Source organism: Thamnophis elegans, chromosome 10, assembly GCF_009769535.1.
Source record: "Thamnophis elegans isolate rThaEle1 chromosome 10, rThaEle1.pri, whole genome shotgun sequence".
Lineage (NCBI taxonomy): Eukaryota > Metazoa > Chordata > Lepidosauria > Squamata > Colubridae > Thamnophis > Thamnophis elegans.
In genome coordinates, this window is record NC_045550.1 from 28,539,544 (window position 1) to 28,562,025 (window position 22,482).

A 22,482-nucleotide genomic window follows, 5' to 3' on the forward strand; every position below is an offset into this window, starting at 1 on the left:
AAATGACCAATCAAATCAGCTTCATATGAAAACCAACCCCCCACATTATATACTGTGGAATGAGATCTTTAAGCCCATTCTGAACAAATATCCTTCCAAACTAGAAAAACTGGTTTTTTTTTCCTTCCTACCTTTTGGACCACTGTATACAGACAGATACAAGATCTTGGTGCATATTCCATATTCAAGATACCCACCTTTCTCCCTTTCCCTGCCACACAGATAAAAGCTACAAAGAAACGGGTAAGTACAGAATGCTAACAAAACATATTAAGTTTTCCAATTCTGTGTTTTAATTTTTCCAAAGAAAAACTTCCAGTATTTAATAATTTCCAGCATTTCAAAACCTATAAAGATTTTTTTTCTTGCAAGTCATGACTATTGATAGAAACATTAGAATAAAATATAGCTTTCCAGTTCAACCGAAGTATAAAGCTCGGCAGTTATCACAATTGATTGCCTGAATTAAATTGACATTATATGATAAAATTGCCAGTGAAATCTATAGCCATGTGAGCATTATTTTATGGTAAGATGTAAAGTGTATAGTTCTTTAATAAGAAATAAAACACAAGCAATTATTTAACAATTATGTGTTTGAATATTGGAAATGTGATTATTTTCAGAAAAGCTAGAATTTTATATAGTATAATAGTGCTTAATAGTTAAATTTCAAGCTCTACCCAGTGAAGTTTATCTCCAAAGGATTGTGAATCTTTACGTTTTTATTTGAATTTCAATATGTCTTAAAGAATTTAACAGCACAAGAATTTTTCCCTAAATCTTCTCCATTTCTTTTATTTTCAATAATAATTTAAGTGACTTTGGAAGGTGTTTTTTAAAAACACATATTATTCTTTACTCCACTGAATGCAAAACAGTGGAAGATGTGATGCAGATTTAAATTAATTTTTCTTTGGCTATTCAAATGACCTCATATTATTGAAATATCTCATGCCAATCTGCTGATAGAAAACTTTAAAAATAAATCTTCAGAATTTTATCATTCAGTTCACAGATCTTAAACCATATTGATGTTTAAGGAACATTGAATATATATTAAACTTCCTTGCTCACACAAAACAATCAGTTTCTAAAAGATACATAGTTAGAACAAGACAAATTAACATTGCACATATTTTAATTATGCATAGCAACATTGTCTGGGGGGAAATTACAGCCTTTGGAGTAAAAAAAGTTTTACAATTGGGTAAAGTTGTATGTAGTTGTTTTAAATCTGATGGTAAAAGATTGGTATAATACTGGTTATACTATTGAATTTGTAAATTTGCTTACCTTTTTATATTAAAAGTATATCTTACTATTCTCAAGAGTTTATTCAACACAGCATATCATTAAAAAGATAAAGTTAATGAGACATATTCCATGTAAGACTAATGACATTTGAATGTATCTTATTTACCTTTTAAATCTATAACTAATAGATTTGCGTGGTTTCAATTTGCACCAACTTAGATTCATTCCATCTCAGTAGAAGCTTAGTGACATTGGTCCTAGTTATTATTTGGATAGTAAACCACAATGAACTGAAATATTGGAAAAACTTTTGAGAAATAAAGCATAGGCCAATACCATTGGTTAAAAAAAAACCTCAGCATAGATTTGAAGATTCAACTTCAAGATGAATTTATGCCTACATCTACTTTATCTTCCATGGCTTCTGTACTTTATAAATTACCACCCACATATGTATGAAAACAGAAAATAATTCAAAATGTGATATATAATTCTATGAAGATATCTAAGAATTTGTGCATACATGCTAATTTCTGGTTTTATTAAGCAAGATTATTTAACACATGCAATATTTACTAATAGCTGAGCAACATCAGGAATGGTAAAGGGGGTGACAATGGGAGGAGATAGTACTCCCTGTAAGCCATGTGTAATATCAATAGGTTTTATTATGGAATGGGTAATGGAAGGTGGGGAAAATAGTGTCATATATCACTGAGCAAATTTGATTTTAAGTGAAAATGTAAAGTATTATGTATTATGTACAATTTACTTAATAGCAATGCAACATATTCAGAATAACATGACAGGCCATTAATAAATAGAATTTACTATAACACTATAGCCTTAGAACATTGTAGTAAAACTTCAGTCCAAAGCTATAATTTTAACTACTTTCTGTAAATATGGTTTTTCCAACCAATTTCATTAAGAATTATACATGTAACAAATAAAAGTCAATACAAGTATAAAAGTTACAAACAAAAAATACAAAAATGGAAGTGGGGATTAAAAAGGAGGGGGAAAGGGAAAAAAATTGCTCTTCTTCGCCCATAGCTCATATCTTAAGTAAAGAAAGCAAAATCAAAATGCTACATAAATCAATATTTACCAGCAAAAGTCCAATAAGGGCAACCAGATATACAGTAACTTTTTTCTTCTTTTAACCCTGATCAAACAAGACGAAAGCCCACCTTATACATCTTCCTAGATTTTTAAAAAAATCTTTGCTGTCTTCAAATAATCGGCATTTTTAAAAATAGTTTGCTACTTATTTGTATTTCAAGGCTTTAGAACTTTAATAGGTTTCTCTTGATCTGTAAATAAAATTAATCATTTTATCACCTCTACAAAAAATCCTTCCCAGTCTTAGCAGAATCTTAGCCAGAGGAGAAAAAAAATATCCATATCAATTTTCTGATGTAGTATATTTTTATCTCTTTTAGGGAATAAGTCATCCATCAAAACCAGTTATATCCCTTTAAATTAGTTTCATAAACATCAATTGCAGCTTGTTTTTGTTTTATAACTTCATAAAACATGTTCTGTCAATTTCATGAAGTATCTGATCCTGGCTGCCTAAAAACTTGGCTGAAAGATATTCAAAGTTTGCACTAAGAATTCTCTTCATTCTTTGTTAAGAATGATGAATTAAGAACACAGGTTAATATTCTTAACAGCTCAAAATATCACTTTCTTCAGCCAATAGTATTTTTGATAAATAATAAATTCATTACTTATTAAGGTACGATGTAATATTCTGGCAAGCACCTGAATATGAAAGTTAAGCTGGAACTACTATAAATACTGAAAATATCATTATTAAAGCAACTAACATTTTGAAGATGGAAAAACACTTTGAGGGATTAATTGGACTATTACATGTTAAGGAAAACATAATTTCACATGCTATGAAAAATATTTCCTTCACAAAACAGTGTAGCGTCTAAATAATTTTATATTCAAAGTGACAGTTTAAAGATATTTTTAAAATCACATTTTGTTAATTAAATGATGCAAACACTTTGAATACAAAATGCTTCAAACTATTACAGATGAACAGCTGTATTATTTCTCTTAAAATACTGTGCTCTGATTCTGAATTATCTAAGCTTATTTAGCTGCTTCAGTAAAATATGATCTATTATTCTTGCTTCCGTTTTCTGGACTCCATTTTAACTACTATATGTTATAGTTTGTTGACATATCCAGTTTTTGTGTATTTATGCGAAATTTAAAATTGCTTTCTGCCAATTAAAGTAGAAAACAGAAAACAGTTAATGACAAGAGATGGCATTCAATTATTCTTTGATTTAATTATTTTATGTTCTATTTATAGAACCATAAATGTTTAGCATTTGGTTATATGTGAAAATGTTCTGAATGTTGAGCTTTTAACTCACAAAAAGACAGAAGTGTCACATCTGCTTCCAGCAGATCATAGCTTGAATTCAGATTATTATGCATAATGTGGCTACTGGAAACTGCCTTATTTGCTTAGAACTCTACCTATAACCTCCTCTATTTTTGGAAAATCTCTAGTTTTGGATGATTCTGCTGAATGGCACTTATTGTACAGGAAACAATGGGAGAAGATTACTCAATATTGGAAAATAGAGGATGAATGTGTAGTTTAAACAGTGAAGGAAATATTCAGGTGATTCCCAAGAATCTATATTGGGAATAATTAATTTTAAGATGCAATTTGGAACCAGTACACAATAAAAGCACAATGTCTTTAGAATTAGTGTCCTAGTTTTTTTCCTTGAAAACATTAAATTCAAAACTGCTATACTGCAAAACACATACAACCTCCACTATTATAATACATGAGATGAATGGCTACCATGTCAGCCATTTTGTAAAAAGAAAATGTAGCCATATATATAAATGCTTATTGGTCAATTCTCAAAATTCCAAATGTGTCAAAAAGGTGGACACTACTCAATTATACACAATGATATAAAAACTGTGAAGAATATTGTGAGGAATGTCCAAACTGAATGCATAATTTAAAAACTGGCTGTGTCATTTAAAGTCAATATGTATATAACAAAACAAAGACCAAAAACCCAGTTACATATCTACTCCACAACCAAAAACACTAAGATTATGGTAGGATATTTCAAAGAAAGTATCAACTGTCTGGCAAGTGAAAATGACAAAAAAAAATTGTTAAGAATTTTTAGGACAGGGATAAAAATAGCTGTTTTGTAAATCTGTATAACAGATGAAAATGAAAGATTATATAGAATTTTGAGAACTATTTCTCAAATCACAAGTGTAAAAGTGCTGTTAAAATTATCCCCTTAAATTAAGCTTCTGAAATGACTGAAATCTTTGAGTGAAATCCAGTAGTGGAAGAGAAAATGCTTGTTTATTCAGATGCTCTTGTTTCTCTTGTACTATTTAAAGTAATCTTCTACTATTAATTTGTTTCTGACTCATATTGGTATATATCAGAATTTGCTAAAATTTTGGATAGATTTTGCATGTTTGAACTTGCTTAAAAGGGGAACATTTTGTAGAAGGTATTACTCATTTATCTTGCCTTAATGCTGGCAAAGTTGTACCTTACCGCCCAAAGAAAATTCCTAGCACTTATCTCTGTCCAGCCCCTTTCCTTTATCCAGTTTATATCAATACAAACAAAACATAGATAGATGGATAGATAGGTAAGTAGGTAGGTAGGTAGGTAGGTAGGTAGGTAGGTAGGTAGGTAGGTAGGTAGATAGATAGATAGATAGATAGATAGATAGATAGATAGATAGATAGATAGATAGATAGAAAGAAAGAAAGAAAGAAAGAAAGAAAGAACGAACATATCAAAAATGGAGGGACACAAGTGAATGTTAGAACTCTTTGTTCACTTTTGAGCACAGGACCACTAAAATATCACAATTCACTTTAACTGTTCCTAGGAGTTAATGAAAAAAATGTTAATACACTTTTATTTTAGTAGGGACCTGTTGTGTACCTCCAGATCCAACAAAATTTATAGAAGCAGTTTACTGGTCTGCTGGAAATACACAGTATATGAATCTGCCTTAATTATGTTTGGCCTACAATGTCTGCTAGATAAAGAAACCAAAATCTTGAAAATTTCATTACGTCATATATTATTTTTTCTACATTGATGAAAGCTAGACTGAATCAATGTGAATTTAGTAACAAAACTGCACATTTTAATAATTTAATGATAAATTAATTCAAAATGGTTTTTTTACTAGTTTCATTCTCTCTCCATCTTTAGCTACTAAAAAAAGCAGAACATACCTTTACTACATAAATAAGGAAGATCCAAATTTTAATATATTAAGTGATTTTCAGAGGTGTAATTTAAAATATATTTGATGAATTTCAGATGTAAAATTACAAACACTTGTCACAAAGTAGCAATTCCAAAAACTCTTTTATCAAGTGTCCTAGCTAGCTGCAACACATGAAAAATAACAAAAAGCTTAAGAGGCCTAGTGGCCTTAGCTAGAGACATCTATAGTAATACAATACACACTGTAGAAATTGTTCTTTATTTCTGATAAGAACTTAATGGATATGGCTTATTTAGTTCGCTGAAGATTTCCATATTCCATATTACAATTTTAAAACTATATAAACTCATATTTCATATAATTATTCATTTGTTTGTTTATATTTCATATTTTTAAACCAACCATCTCCCTCACAGAAGGGCTCTTAATGGTGTACAATATAACTGATAAATAAAACATATAAAAATTATCATTAGTTAAATTAGGGTTAACATTTTAAAATTTTAAAACACTTTGAAATTCATACCATTTCTGAATAGAAAAACTTTTTAAATCAAGGGACATAACTTATTCTCGGATGAAATTGAGGCACAATTCTAAAGTCAGTTTTTTTGCATTGCTACTATAGCATAATATATAAAGGTACTGTGCTGTGAATTGTATAACTTGTTAATCTTGCTTTTGCTACAAATACAGAGCCCTTACCTGTAATATAACAGTAATAATATTGACTTATTTTATATAATTGTTGCAAATATAACAGTCTATGAGTTACTCTGTTAATATGCAAACAAGTAAATATTACTGCTATTATTTTCATTGTTCCATCAGATTATCAGTAGGCCATAGTTTTGCCTTCAATATTCCCAGCTACAGACCATTGACTTTTATGGATACATATTCCAGTTTTTTAAATACAGATTCCAGGATTTTTAACCTTCTTTGCCACTTATGTAAAACAATCTTTTTTTGTGATTCTAGCAGATCAGACTTCAAACGCACTGTATGACAATATGAGGCATTAATGGCATCTAAGCAACTGCTTATATTTTGCAGTTACTGGACTTTATTCCTTATCTTTAAGAATGTGTTAGTATGTAGCGGAATCTATTTTCATAGATTTCCTCATAAGATTGATAAAAATATGCTTAAATCTATTAGTGATCACATTATGCCTCTATATAAGATTAAAATATAATTTAGATCTATTGATCTACTGATCTATTGATGTTTAAAGCAGTTTTAAAATATAAACATATTAGATAAACTATGTTCAGCTTATGTTCATAATAAGCTATTCTATTCTTTAAATTAAAGAATAAAAGGAAAGGACAACTGATGAGTGTTTCTAGAGTAGTCTAGCACTACAGAGGGAAATAAAGAACAGAATATTAAACATAATTATATTTCAAAAGAAGTAATCATGAGGAAGCAAAACAATGTAATTTACAAGTTACTAAGTATTTCTAAAAATATTTCGTTTAGCCTCACCAAAATCTCTAATTTTGAAGAGCACGAGCAAAATCTATACACTGCACTGTGTCTAAGTACCACACACTATTTATTTACATGGTCTTCTTATGCATATGTGTCATTCATGTAAAGAACAACTGATGACAACATGGAAACAATGAATATTCCAAAGTCTCTAATAACAAGAAACCATGATGAATATTTCTTATATTTCTGAAATTATATGAGCTCCTTTTAAAATATGAATGAGCTTATGACATGGAATTTAGCACTAGCATTTTTTCCTCAGGACTTCTTAATAGTTTATATAACTGCATAATATTTTCCGTATTATTCTCTGTCCCCTTTTTAATACAGCTTTACATCAGCAGTGGCCTGAGTATGTTCAGCAGAAGAGGCTACATCCCAGGTACCACAATTCTAGACAATAAGAATACCATGGTTGGAAGCAGTGAAAATGTAGACAGAAACTCATAGAAATTTGTGAGGGAAATTTTATGCAACAGGTGTGAGATGACAGCCTTAAGATTGCCACCAAAAGAACAGAATTTATAATATTACAAATAGTTATTATCAAATACTTTGTTTCGTAAACACATTATTTAATTCAGATGATGAACACTTGCAATACTTCTTTTCTACTTTAGAACTAAACTTTCAAACACACAAGTAAATCTAAATTGGCTAACATTTCTAAATTGAAGTCTGAAAAAGTTATCTGACATTTAGGATTTTGTTTTGTTTTTTAAGGTAACAATTATTCCATCGTGACTAACCTGGCTCTCCAAAATTAATTTTCTCAGAAGTGCATGTTTTAAAACTTCCTTGGCTAGCTGCATGTGGCATCCAGTCCACTGCCAATATGTCAGAATCTCTGATCATCATGCAAATAGATAAACAAGTGTCCCACAGTTTTTTACTTTTCATTTTCAGAAGATGAGGACAGAAGCGATAGAAGGCAACAACACTAAACCTAATGCTCCTCTTCTGACTCAACGGTACCCAAGGATGGTCACTAAAGATGGGCATAGCACACTCCAGATGGATGGTGCCCAAGGAAAAGGAATTGCATACTTAAAAGACGCTTGGGGAATACTAATGGATATGCGCTGGAGATGGATGATGTTGGTATTTTCAGCTTCTTTTGTCCTCCATTGGCTTGTTTTTGCAATTCTATGGTACTTCTTAGCTGAAATGAATGGTGATCTGGAGATTGATCATGATGCCCCACCTGAAAACCATACTATTTGTGTAAAGTACATCACTAGCTTTACAGCTGCTTTTTCTTTTTCACTGGAGACACAGCTCACAATCGGTTATGGCACAATGTTCCCAAGTGGAGACTGTCCAAGTGCAATTGCTCTACTTGCTATACAAATGGTACTGGGTCTAATGCTGGAGGCTTTTATCACAGGTAAATAGATGTTAACTTCATAACTAAGTGTTTCAATAGTGTGGTTTCATATGAAAATTCTGTTGTGAAGTTAGAAAAGAGAAAGAAGGAAAAGGCTGTGCTGCTGACTATTAAAATTATTTTCAGAACAGCTTGACAAGCTATATTTCCATTTAATGTAAGTAAAATAATAGTACAAAGGATTTTAAATTAGCAGTGTTATCTATTGTACAGATGGGGTCCACCCCCACAAAATTAAATGGTTTTAAACTAACAAGATGCAAAGCAGCTGTACAAACAAAGTAAATCCTACTTAGTTCAATAAGACATTTCTCTGTAAATATGCTTAGTACATTTCTAAAAAGATGATTATACGTACTGGGTTATTTTGAACTCAGTATATATTACAATATAGGCAAGCATTCTTCTACAAATTATATTGCATAGTTATATATTTTTGGTCAGTATCTGTAATTTTCTATTATACATATATTCATTGTAAATACACATATGTATTTATAATAATGTAAAATAAAACAATAAATAGAAAATTAACATTTTCATATTACTTATAATTAAACAATGGTTTATCATAATAAAATTTATTGCAACACAAATCTATTGAGAGATGATACAAACATTAGCTTTAAAAATTACATCATAGGAAATAACTCTTGTCCTAAAAATAAATATTAACATATTTTAATCAACATTTAAAATTGATATTTATATTATTCTGCTTCAAATAATGTGATATACTTATTTGTGCTTCATTTCTATCAACTTGCACCAAAACAATCACATCTACATGCATGATCTATATTTAAATTATCTTTTTATCTAGGTGCATTTGTAGCAAAAATTGCCCGACCAAAGAATCGAGCTCTATCCATCCGGTTCACTTATCTTGCAGTGGTGACACACAAAGAAGGAAAGCCATACTTAATGTTCCAAGTGGCTAATACTCGCCCAAGTCCACTCACCAGTGTTCGGATCTCTGCAGTTCTTTATGAAGAACGTGAAACTGGCCAACTGCATCAAACTACTGTGGATTTTCATTTGGATAGCATAACTTCTGAAGAGTGCCCATTTTTTATTTTTCCCTTAACATATTACCATTCTATTACACCATCAAGTCCTCTAGCCATTCTTCTACAAAGGGAGGCTCATCATCACTTTGAGCTAGTAGTCTTTCTTTCAGCCACCCAAGAAGGCACAGGAGAAACATGTCAAAGGAGGACGTCCTATCTCCCATCAGAGATTGTATTATATCATCACTTTGCCTCTATGCTTGCTCGTGGTGCCAAAGGGGAGTATCAAATCAAAATGGAAAATTTTGATAAAACAATTCCAGAACTTCCAGCAACAGACACTAAAAGTTCAAAAAGGACTGAAATGGAGATTCGCATCAATGGACAGCACATTGACAGCTTCCAAATCTGTGAGACACAGATAACAGAATAAACTCTGAATGTGTGCCACTTTTTAAACACAACAAAATGCCACTATCACATCAATGCTGTCTTTATCCTCTCAAGTTTCTCATGTTTGTTTTATTCTATGAGTACCTTCGACTTCAGAACAATGTGCAGAACAACGAGCATATTATCCATTGTACTGGATGAGCCACTAAGAACTGCACAAAAAAGTCAGGGACAAGAACCATTGCACAAATCCTTAGAAAACAAGAAGAAGAAGAAGAACAACAACAACAACACTTCCTGCCAATTTCAATGGACTATGATTAAAACTGCACTGACCTAAAATAGAAGACTGTTAAATCCAGAGAATTGTTCAAGGAATTAAATTAAATGAGAGTAAATACTATGGAAAAATGGGCACAACTTTATTAAAGATATCTCCTCTAAAAAGAATGATCACCTGAAATTCTCAAGTTCCCATAGGACCTCAAATTCACCTTTCCTTGCTATACAGTTACAACAGAATATGCTGATGCCTAAACATGCTATGAAGAATGTTGCTAGTATTTTCTGTGGCACTGAAATTGCAATCCTGCTGTGCTTGTTTATTAAGGAAAAATTGCAAGCATTTGCCAAATCTCTTTGTTCCAACAGCTAAGAACAAGTTCAACATCCCTAGGCAGTTTTGTGATGAAAATGAACGAGAAGAATTTTAAGACACATTGGGCACTAATACTCTGCATTGAGACATTAACAGACATCAGGAAACATCAATCTGTATTCATAATTATTCTGTCAAGAATAATTCTTCTTTTTCTGTCTTGAAAGATAATTCTATCATCAGAAAGTCCTGCATTTCCCACAATTATTTATCTTTTCATATTACTATGTTCATTAAGTGCAGATAAACATTAGACTTGACAAAATAATTGAGCAAACATGAAATCTAATTACCAGACTTTGAGCATTAGACGTTATGCCAACTGATTCATGATTATTACCAGACCAGTTTATCAGAACTAATACTGTTGCTGTTTCTAAGTTTAAAAGAACCATTTGGTGGATTTTCAACTTTTTTTCAGCTGGAGAAGTCAATAAATTCCTATGTATACACACATAAGAAAGACTACAAAGCATCATCAGAACTTCCAAGTGCTTTTATGTAAAGGATGATTAAAAGATTCTTCTCAGAAGAACATGGTATAGGTTTTAATAGTTTTATTTTCAAATGGCTTTATTTCTAACTTACCGTTATGAAGAGTTTAGCTTTTTTGCTCTTGAACCTGGATAAATGTATTTATATGTATATACTGGTGTTGCTGTTGAGATTTGTTTTATTGTTGCGATTTGTTACCAATTATAAAGTACTTTTTATGAAGCTTATTCTTATTCCCAAATCTAAGGAATGGGTTATACCTGACAATTATGGAAGCTATGATCTACTGGGAACATGGTAGGGCTCTGGACAATTAATTAATTTCACAATTATATTAGCTGCCAATTCAAAGCTGCTAAGTTTTTAAAGCATATGAGATCCAATATTTTATTAAGGTTATTAATGATATTCATGTATGTAATCTTAAGCGTAATCATACCATATTCTCAGGATGGAAAAATGTGTTTTACAATTGAGGAAAAGAGATGTGAGTTATGACAAACCACGCTTTAGAAAAAATGATCTGGAATATCATCACAATATACCACTAAACTCATGTTCTCTTACAATGTTTTGGAAGTAATTTTGCCCTTATCTGTGCTGAGATTTTAATCTTTTCATTTACTGATTACTGTGATTATGGCTTAGCTCAATGCAGAAACCAAACAGCAATAGTAATTATCACTTTGAAAATTCATTAAATTGCATTTGTACTTTACCTTTTTATCGATCATTTTAAACAACTGTCTCCCTTCTACATTGTAGTGATTATGAAAGCTTTTCCTTTTGATCTATGTACCCAATTTTTATCAAATTCTGGCTTAACTGTACTAATTTTATAATATTTAAATTTTACATTTCTAATATATAGATATGTACAATAAAACAAATGCAAATTTTCAATCTACAAGTAAACAGTCCAGATAAAATGTCATATGCTTCCAAATTCAAGTAGAAGCATTAATTTTATTTGCCTCAAAAGTCTTTTACAATTTAAATATTAGTTAACAAAAGCAACTTGCTCTTGTAATGCAACATTAGCAATGTGAGATACCGTTAAAAGATTTTGTAGTAAAGTGCTTATGCTGAAAACAAAATACACATTTGATTGGCCAATTTCAGCATTACCAAGTACAAATGGCATTCAGATTTCAAACATAAAGCGATAATTCTAATTCTAACATCAGCTTTACTAATCCCAGTTATACTCTACCTTGAATGCATTATTTCTAATTTTCATTTCCTAAGAGGAAATCAGTAATTTCTCCCTCAATCCTGTCTCCATTTCAGCCCCTTGTTTTCATTGGTAATTCTTACAATTCATTAGATTTTAAAGTATTCTTGGACCTCCCAGTGCTTTCATTCATGTATAATTATTAATGGAAAAATCCTCCTGTATCTTTTAGGTAATATGGTTCTTGGTCCAGTGTTTATTCTAGAAACTTTAGGAATTATTATTTTTAAATCAGATGTTGAACTGAATATTTCCTTTGTTCAGTTTCTCAAATTAATATATATAATATTTGTAAGCTCTATATTTGATTAACAAAGAAATGCCATATGGGTTGAAAACTCCTTTTATTAGAACAACTATAGTAACAGAATCTTAAAAGTGTGAATGTGCTTTTCTCTCTCCTCCCTCACTTTAGTGTCATGTAAATTAGGGAGGGGCTTTCTGAGATATTTTCTTAAGTTTGTTTCTTGGAATGGGTTCAATCTGTGCTTGTCTGAGCATTATCTTAGTAGTGGATCTTCCTGCTGTCCTTCAAGGGCATTCTCCTTTTGCCTTTTCTCTCTCTCTTTTTTTTAGCATAGCTATTACTTCTGTGAGACAGATCAGGCTGAGAGAGAATGACTTGCTCACAGTCATCCAGTGACTTTCATGGCTTAGAGTTGACCAGAATGTAACATACCCCAGTAATAAGAATCAGTGCAACTCTGTCCCCCAACTCTTCTCATTTTTTTTCAAATGACAATATACAATTTATATAAATGCTTCGAAACGTAACACTCCCCAATCTGGAAAGGCTTCAAAATGTGCCCAGATGGAAAGGGTTTTTGCACAAGGAAACTATTCCTGGGTTGGATAATTTCATATCCGAATATATGAATTTAAGTAACAACTACTGACTACAGAGAGTATTGACTGTTATACCTCTAAAGTTTTCAGAGAAAAGATCCTACATACCTGGTTCTTTTCTGCCTGTTTTTTCAAACCTTCTGTCTCCTCTAAAAAAATTAGAAAAACAAATATACAAGAATGCTTTTTTAGGAGAAATGCTTCATTTTCGCAACTTAAAAGAAAATTCAAACTAGAAATCCAAGAATGTATGGAGACAGAATAATGAAAACCATTTTGGAGATAACTTATTAAAACACTTGCATTATATCAATTTGTTCAATATTTAGTTATATTAAACAGGTTCTTAGAATTAATTCATATTATCAATACATTTATTCTATTTTACTGCACATTAATGCATAACATGCTTGTTGTTTTTAGCCTCTGCTTTGCTGTGTTTTCTGCATGCTTTTATAAGATCAAATGTAACCAATGTGAACAGAACTCTCCACCAATTACTCTTTTCTCCTTATATTTAAATTATATATGATTCAATTATTTTCTCCCATAATGTTGTTCTCCCATAATTGTTTGTTCCTTTGAACTACAAATTCACATGACATTTTTCCAATGCCACAGATATATCTACTAGTGAAACAAATCTAAAGCCCTTTTGAGTTAACATGCTGTTCTGTTTATTGAATATCAACTTACAGTAGATTTCCGGGATACACAAGAACCAACACTATTAGCAAGTTCAATTCTTGTTCATGCTCTTGGATAAACATGAAAATAAGTACTAATCTATGTTCCTCAGAAAACCATCACTAATATAATTTCTAAGGAATAACATTTTAATGTAATTTTCTGAATCACCAATACTACATAATACCTTCTATTTTAATATAGTTATTTAAGAAATATTCTGTATCTTGTTAAAGCAATATATTTTACAAAATAATCTGGACCTCATGATTCCATACTTCTCGAGAATAATAAGTCTTAGGGCTATTTTATTATAAAACAATTTTATTATGAATATAGCGTATGCTACCAGTTCTAAATATAAAATTCATTCATTTCTTTACTTGTAATTTGAACGTAAAATTACTCAGGATAATATACATTAAAAGTACAAAAGTTGTAATAAAATAAAGCTTATTTTTATATACACAAATAGAGACAAACACTGGTCACGTTCTGATTTAATATTTTAGAAATATATTCTTAGAAAAAAATCTAACCGAGGCATAAACATCAAAGCACAGCCAGGACTGCTCCATTAAAAAAGCAAACAATTTCATTACACTGTATATGATTTTAGAATTACCTTTCCTCCCAGCTCTGTGACCTATGCATTTCTCTGCCCCCTCCTCTTCCAAATCCACCTTCCACATCGTCAAAACTTCTTTGGTAGAAAGCACTTTCTCCTCGACCTCTGCCTAAAAAATAAAACAGAAATGTTTCCTCATTACCTTTCACAGTTTTCAGAACTGAATTCAAATATTCTTTTAGAAGATATAGAGATGAGATATATTAAAAGGTACAGATGCTATATGTCCCTACAAAATTTAGCAGAGGAAGGGTGTGAAAATATAGTTCATCTCCATCATCCATTACATTTTTCTACACAGGTTTTCCTTAATTTGGTGCTCTCTGGAGATAGGGGCTCAGCTCTTAGTAGTGTCCATTTATTTGAAAGGCACTCAAATTGGGAAAGTGCGCCATAGATTTCCTATCTAACCTACACAGAGTCTATTGATTTCTTTGCAGATATTCTTCATATAGATACAGAACTCTCAACTCCTTTTCTTTCAATCATTTGCTGAATTCAATATTACCCAGCTAATCTACATGAGAGACAGTCAACCACTGGGCCATGACTGACAATTTATCAAAGAAAAGTATGTGTTGGCAATGTCTCAGTGCTGAGATCTCAGCACTTCTCCCACCATGACTATCCATTTTATTTTTATAAACATTTTCAATATATTACTCTTCCATTTCTCAAACCAAACATCCCATCTCATTCTTTTATCTCTGATGAAACAAGCAAGAAACGCCAAGTCCTGCAACATCAACATGCCAGCATATAAAGAAAACTTTGAAATCAACTTTCTTCTGCTTGACTTGATGTAACATTTATTATTTATTTTTAAAGAATGATAAAACATCTTTGTTATATTTGTGGTTCTGAGCACACTATGAATAGATTTAGAGAAAGGCAAGAAAATAAGCATGGGTGAGGATGGTTGCTGGTCAATCATAGAAACACTCCTTAACGTAGAAGTAGGCAGATTCAATTATGGACTGAAGTGAGCAAGGTGGTGGTGCTGCAACTTCACAGAAATTAGGACTTGTATTTTAAGCTATATTTCTTTTCCATTTTATAAATATGTTAGACTTGTTAGATGGTTTAGCAAACATTTTATTTTCTACTGGAAATTAGAGAGAAGCTGTCCTCCTATTATTAGGCAGTCTGCTGCCAAATTTCAGCAATTAAATACTTAGGGTGAGCACTAAAAGGTGCAAAAAAGGAGTGCAGCTTCATACAGAATAGCATTTGCAGGTTTTCACATTTCTAAACTTCTCATCTCTCTCAAAGGAGGACTTTGGGCAATGTACAACAAAATATCAGTATATAAAAATTAAAATGTTAAGAGCTAAAATAGCAGGTGACTGAACTCACAGTCTTAAGAAACCTGTACACTTTGTCAGGCCCAATATGTTCAAACTGATTCCAGATAACTAGGCAAGACAGATCAGGCATCTCCCCTAGACCGGCAACAAGGCCAGCATCAAACTGTGAGAGAATATGAATCACTTTGGCAGATCCTGAATAAATTCTTCTGCATACTCCTACAAGGGGTTCTCTGAGCCCACTCTACCCAAGAGGATAGTCACATGAAACAGGGCTGCAAGATGGCTGTCCACAGACAAAATATGGGGAAATACTGACGCTTACCACTAAAAGGTAGGCCTTGTAGTGGCTTTAACCCTTGTCTGGTCAGGTTCATCTCCTGAAGAATGCCAGTAACATTCTACATTTTCCTTCTCTCATTTCATCTGCCTAAACTCTTCCCTAAACTACGGGATGATCTAAAAGAGGGGATAGGTTGCATAGGTATAATCTGATTCAGCCACCATCTTATTATGAAGTGGCAACCAACACTTCAGATTAATCATGCAACAGACCAATGGAAACAACCCCCATCTCCTTCTGGGGGGCAGACTGATCTATCAGGGTCCATCAGTTACTGGGGGCAGACTGATCTAATGATCTGGCTTCTCTGTAGTGGATGGTGGTGCCAGAGAATCCCATGGTAATCAGGGTGGGATCTGATCATGACAAGGGGAAGACCAAAACCTCCCCCAATGTCAGATCTCATAAGCACTGCTATGACAGGAATACGAGATCCTCATTCAGCAGGTTTTAGGTGACTATGCTACCCAATGACAGCAGAAATGATTTATTTCCACATCACAAATGCAGCATTTAGGAATATGTTTACGACATTCCAATTATAAAGCCATTTCATTTGATTTCTAGATAGATCACATGTTTAATATTAGTACATTAGAACAATTGAGCATTGGCTAGAAACATTATGAATTACCCTTCAGAACTATAGCACTCATTTTTTCACATGTTGTAATTTTTTAACTTTCCATTACAAATGTTTGGGGTACATTCTCTGTGTTGGTTTATATTTATTATTTTTAACTTTTCATTTTTCTTTCATTTAAGGACAGAAAAAAAATCTAAGGTATATTTATAGCAAAAATATCATTTAATTCTTTTTAAAAAGACATCATTTTGTTTATTAAATAATCTCACCTCGACCTCTAGAGGAACTTCGACCTCGAGGAGCCCCTACTACTGTTCCTCCTCCTCCTCCTCCTCGTCCCATTAATCGTAGGACAGCAGCACTATTTACAGATAATGAAAAATTTCTCTGCCAAAAGTAAGAAAGAAGTAACAAAAACATTTCTGAAGATATCATCAAATGAAAGCATATTTCATACTATACTCCAATATTATTCTGCAACTGAAAACAAACTGAAGCACCAAATCAATATTAGAGAAGTAATGACAAAGCAAATGAATAATGACTGATGAACTATTAAACTTTTTTTATTAAAAAATACTTTAAAGCATTTAAGACTGAAATAAATTATTGCACAGAAAAAATAAATTAGAGAAGGCAGCGTATAGAAGATAAAATATCAGTAAACAAACAAAATGTATAATTATATTTAAAATTCTTGTTTCATTATTTGAATAATTAAATAATTGATCATATAAAACAAACTCCTAATTGCAAATCACTGCAAAACTCAAAATATAGTTAAGTTTATTAATATCACCACTATTAATCACTCAGAAATTAATGCAAATAATCTTAGTTTAAAAGAAATGAAAAAAAGAAAAAATACTAAAAAATTAACTATGAACTGAAGGAACTTCTTGAGAAGTGAAATATCTTCAAGGAAAATAAAACCCAAAGAAAGTCCAGTTGCCTTTTGAAAAAGCACCAGGTCAACCACGACCTGGATGACTGAGAATCTCCACAGACTAAAACACTAAATAAAAACAATATTGAGTGCTAGATTATTTGTACTCAAATGGTGGTCTCAGGTAGTCTTCGACTTACAACCATTCAATTAACAGCCATTTGAAGGTGCAATGGCACTGAAAAAAATGAACTGTGACCAGTCTTTACATTTACAACCTTTGCAACATCCCCCTGGTCATGTGATCAAACTTAGGCATGTATTCACAATGTTGCAGCTTTGGGGGGGGGATGTTGTCACATGATCACTATTTGCAATCTTCCCAAGGGGTGTCTCATAAGTAAAGTCAAAGAGGAAAGCCACATGATTTGCTTAACAGCCATGGTGATTAATGACCAAAGCAAATAAAGTCATAAAATCAAGCATGACTCATTTAACAACCATATCGCTTAATAAATGAAGTTCTGATCCTAATTCTGGCCATAGGTTGAGTATTATCTGTATATCAAATTATTTATCAATATTAAAATGATTAAATTTCTGGCTGTTTTCCTTCCATTGCCAATTATAAAAACAGCTATTTGTACAAGCTTCTAAAACAAAGTCTTGAATCTAAAATAGATTCAGTGAGAAGGGTACACACACAAAAATTTAAAATTAAATTACCACCATCCAATTATAAAGAAAGTTTATTTAGAAACAGTTACATATACATCAGCGGTCTCCAACCCCCAGACCACAGCCCAATACTTCCAGTTTGTTCATAGGGTAGTTTTTAGTCCTCCGAAGGTCCCTGAAGCCTCCAGAGAGTTTTAACTGACCCTACAAGCAAACCGAAAGTCACTTCTGGTTTGCTCGTAGGGTCCTTTTTAGTCCTCCTGAAGGTCCCTGAAGCCTCCAGAGGGCCTCCAGGGGGGCGGGGAGGCTGTTTTCACCCTCCCCAGGCTCCTATAAAGCCTCTGGAGCCTGGGAGGGCGAAAAAAAGCATGCAAAAAATGGGGGGGTTGGTCGCGCCTCTCATAAGCACATGCGTACTGGGGGGTCGCGCATTGCATTATGGATACGGCACACCACTGCATGATCCCCCTGCACTCCCCCCCCCATTATGGCACACGAGCCAAAAAAGGTTCACCATCGCTGCTCTAGACAGACTTGGGTGCTTTCGTTTTATGCCAATATCAGGATCATTCATAAAGTTGCAGCATAGATTTATTGAAACCTGTACATAAGAATATGGTCAACTAATAGTCAGAACCAAATTGGCACTTTATAAAGGTCAACAGAATTCAAAAAGGGATGGACTTAGATCTCTTGTGGCAATGCAAAGACACTAAAAGGATAATACATTTACCTCTGTCCCGGGGGTCTTCTCCTACATCTACCCCGTAAATACTTCTAATAACAGTAATGTCAGAATGAAAATGAAAATAATGTACTATAATTACTAAAATTATTGTTAAATATATAATAACTTCAGATTTAAAGATGAATTTGTGTTGGTTATCAGAAAGGTTTAAAAAAATGAAATGAAATAAACAATGTCTAATATATACTCTGTGTGTGTTTTCCCGAAAATAAGATCAGGTCTTATATTAAATTTCACTCAAAAGATGCATTAGGGTTTGTTTTCCGATTAGGTCTTATTTTTGGGAAAATATGGTACCAAATGTGTTTGTCTGACGATCTTAACAGGGAGTTATTTTTGGGTTAGGGCTTATATTACGAGCATCCTTAAAAATCATGCTAGGGCTTATTTTCCGGTTGGGTCTTATTTTTTGGAAACACGGTGTGGTGTGTGTGTGTGTGTGTGCGTGTGTGTGCGTGTGTGTGTGTGTGTGTGTAAAATATTCTTACCTTGTACTTTATCAAAATGACACTGACTAAATAGAACGAGTTAAATGTAATGTAATGTAATGAATGTAAAATCAGAATTACCATATATTTTTTACTCTGTGATACATTGTTTAAACAAGAAATTTTCTGAATATTTGAAAATGGCATTAAAGACTTTTTAGATCAACACAGATATTTGAAATATAATTTACAATTCTTTAATTTTAATATTGGCCAATATGAAATTTGATAAGGGACAGTAGATGTATTTAAATATATGGGGAGAATATTTAATTTTTAAATTATAAAATATTAATGTGGTATATATTACCATGCATGACAATAAGGAAATGTTTTATAGCTGTTAATGTTTTATATTAACCTGAGTGTTAAATGTGCTATAATGAATAATCTACTTTGCTATCATTACATTCTCATAAACATACCCATTTTTTTTAAACTAACCTGTTCTTCTTCTGTAAAAGGTACTAGTGCCAAAGGTAGTAGGGGCTCCTCTTGTAGAATAGGTAGAAACTCCTTATCCAGAAGGTCTGAGGGTATCTAAAGGGGAAATTTTAAAAAAAGGAGAGGTTGCAGACCTGTAACAATAGAACTTTGAGTGGTCATCTACACCATCATACATATGGATTTTAATGCTGTACATCAACTTGTTGATACTATTTTAGAACAAATGGAAAGTTTGAGGGAAACATGCCCCTGGCTCCCAGTGTGCATATCTCAACAATGTGATTCCTATTTTCTCCTGAGTTCTTAACAACGACCACAGCAGGTAAATAGGGAATAGAATGACCAACAGAAGAAAACATAAGCCATAGGGGGAAAGGTATATTATGTAACTTCACAGATGGCCACTCAGAGAGCTATAATTTCAGGTAACCAACTTATCCTTCTACTTTGTGGTCTCTGCTAACAAAATATGGATGAGTAGGAATCTTACATGCTGGGCAAAAAGGCAGATATATAAGAAAGAAATAAGGCCATGGTCAATCCATGAAATATAATGTCTGTTTTTATTTGTATACCAAGTCAATAGTTTTTAAATAAGGAGAAGAGTTATCACAGAATGATTATAAAAGCTCTCTGGCAGAAAACTTATGGAGAACATGATTGTTGTATTGCTGTCCACTGTCTCAGTGTTTCCACTCTAACAATGGAACATTCAAAACTTGCCACAGAGGACTTACTTTTCAAACTATTTAGTAAATATGACAAAAATCCCATAACCATCTGCAATAGCTAATTTCCATGGCTTACAGAAAGATCTTATCTAGTCTAGACAGAAAACCCTATACATCTTCAGACAGTAAAGAGAGATTTCTAGTAGAATAATCAGTATTGAAAAGAAGAATGGAATAGAAATACCCAAATTCAAACGAAAAAGCAAAATCACTTGGACAATTAGGGTGAAGTACAGCAAATGCACACATGCAGTGCAGAGCATACTGGCAGAGAAATGGCAATCAAGAATGCCAGTGAGCCAGTTCAGCAGTCTGAGATTGAATGTTGTTAGGGTTAAAGGGTCTGGACATAAATAGATTCAAAACTACAGAAAGGTTCTCTTCATTGCCAGGATTGGTTACCTAAGCAAATATAGTTTGAGCAAACCTTTTAGAAATATTTAAGCTATATGCTGAACATGGAAATCCCATCAACAAAATGGGAATCTAAGATGGCTCTTAAAGTCGGAAGAAAGGAACAGAAAAGCCATCTATTTCCAAAGAGAATAGAAACTGGAGGATATTTTGCAGCAAGCAAACAGCTGATCCAATGTGCTTATCTGCAAAAGCCATAAAATAAGTACATTTCATCTACTAGAAACGAATGTTATCTGCTGCATACCAAGCAAAACAGGTTCTCTAGAATTTCCCTAATGTTGTAATAGGCCTGGCTAACATGAGAACCTGATACAGATGTCTTGATTCAAAATACCACCGTAGAAAACCATTGCTGGCAACAAAATGCAAAATAAAATCAGTATTGTCCTTCTGCACTTATTCATACAGGAGACAATTCCTTTGGTTACAAAATTTAGTGCTCTAATATTTTTCTCTAAATATGAAGATATCTATCTGAATTATAGCTACTGGTGGATATTACTTGGCTTAGAAAGATGCTGATATTCCCCTTAATAATTAGATGAAACTACTTGGGATATTAATGATATAGGCACTAATCCCACAGATTGTAATCCTAAAATACATAAGCACCAGGCTTTCACAAAATTATGTTACACCAAACAACTTGAACTCGCCATCTTCAGGCTGGGCTTTGGGCTTAAAGCGTGGGAGGAGCTGCCTTCTTTCTATAAATCTTGGTGGGGGGTGGAGGTGGAGTGCTGACTTTGTTTCAGTAAATGGAATGATTGGTCGTGTGGTTGTATCATGATTGGTAGATTGGTGCTGATTGGTACTGCCTGTGTGTCCATTGTTGTTTCGTGTTGTAACTGCCTGGGTGGTGGGTGAGGATCGTTTGTTGACTAGGGCTGGTTTCCAGATGTCTGGTAGGCAAGAGGTATCGTTATGTTTATTCATGTTGTGGGGGTGTTTCTCTATTTCGATAGCTTCCATAATTATTATCTTGTTGAAGTGTTCAGCGGCTGATCAGGAAGCTCCCCCCCCGCCATTCCCCCTCCGTTCGCCGGCCTCCGCCAGGCGAAGGACTCACAGTTCACCCCGCTTGCGACCAGCGGTAGGCAGAGATCCCGGCAATCTCTCAGCCTCGGGAAGCAGTGACAGACTCTGTAAAACGTCCAATCCTTTCCTGGTGGTCTTGAGGATGGCAAATTCTACTTTTTGACTCCAAAGCACAATGGGAAGTTCAGTCTATCTGCACTAAGACCAAGGAACTCCCCAAATTCAAGTCCTCTCAGGTGGACTGAGTTTTTAAACTGAGATATTAGAGGCAAAGGGAGGCGTGGTCAAAGGAAAAAAGACACTCGGTCCTAGGGCAGATAGACTGTGTTAACCCCATGCTTGGACTCTCCAAACAGCACTCAGGAGAATAACTTGATTTTTTCAAAATTAATTTCATGTCCTGTAGCTTTAAGGTGCTGGAAAAGGGAGGAAGTTTTTTCTTTTTTT

The 22,482-nt window shown here is 33.1% G+C and overlaps 2 protein-coding genes across 2 annotated transcripts in view; one reads left to right on the forward strand and one right to left on the reverse strand.

Annotated features, from left to right (window-relative positions):
* Nucleotides 1-22,482, reverse strand: part of GIGYF2 (GRB10 interacting GYF protein 2) — a 98,571-nt gene that overhangs the window by 47,096 nt on the left and 28,993 nt on the right. Inside the window, exons 4-7 of the mRNA XM_032225223.1 lie at nucleotides 19,847-19,942; nucleotides 16,872-16,989; nucleotides 14,364-14,475; nucleotides 13,160-13,200 (exon numbers count right to left, since the gene is read on the reverse strand). Coding sequence (XP_032081114.1) covers nucleotides 13,160-13,200; nucleotides 14,364-14,475; nucleotides 16,872-16,989; nucleotides 19,847-19,942 — 367 coding nt within the window. The remainder of the gene's footprint in view (nucleotides 1-13,159; nucleotides 13,201-14,363; nucleotides 14,476-16,871; nucleotides 16,990-19,846; nucleotides 19,943-22,482) is intronic.
* On the forward strand, nucleotides 7,938-9,858 carry KCNJ13 (potassium inwardly rectifying channel subfamily J member 13). Its single transcript, XM_032225224.1, has 2 exons — nucleotides 7,938-8,415; nucleotides 9,239-9,858. The coding sequence occupies exons 1-2, from the start codon at nucleotides 7,938-7,940 to the stop codon at nucleotides 9,856-9,858; spliced, it is 1,098 nt and encodes a 365-aa protein (XP_032081115.1).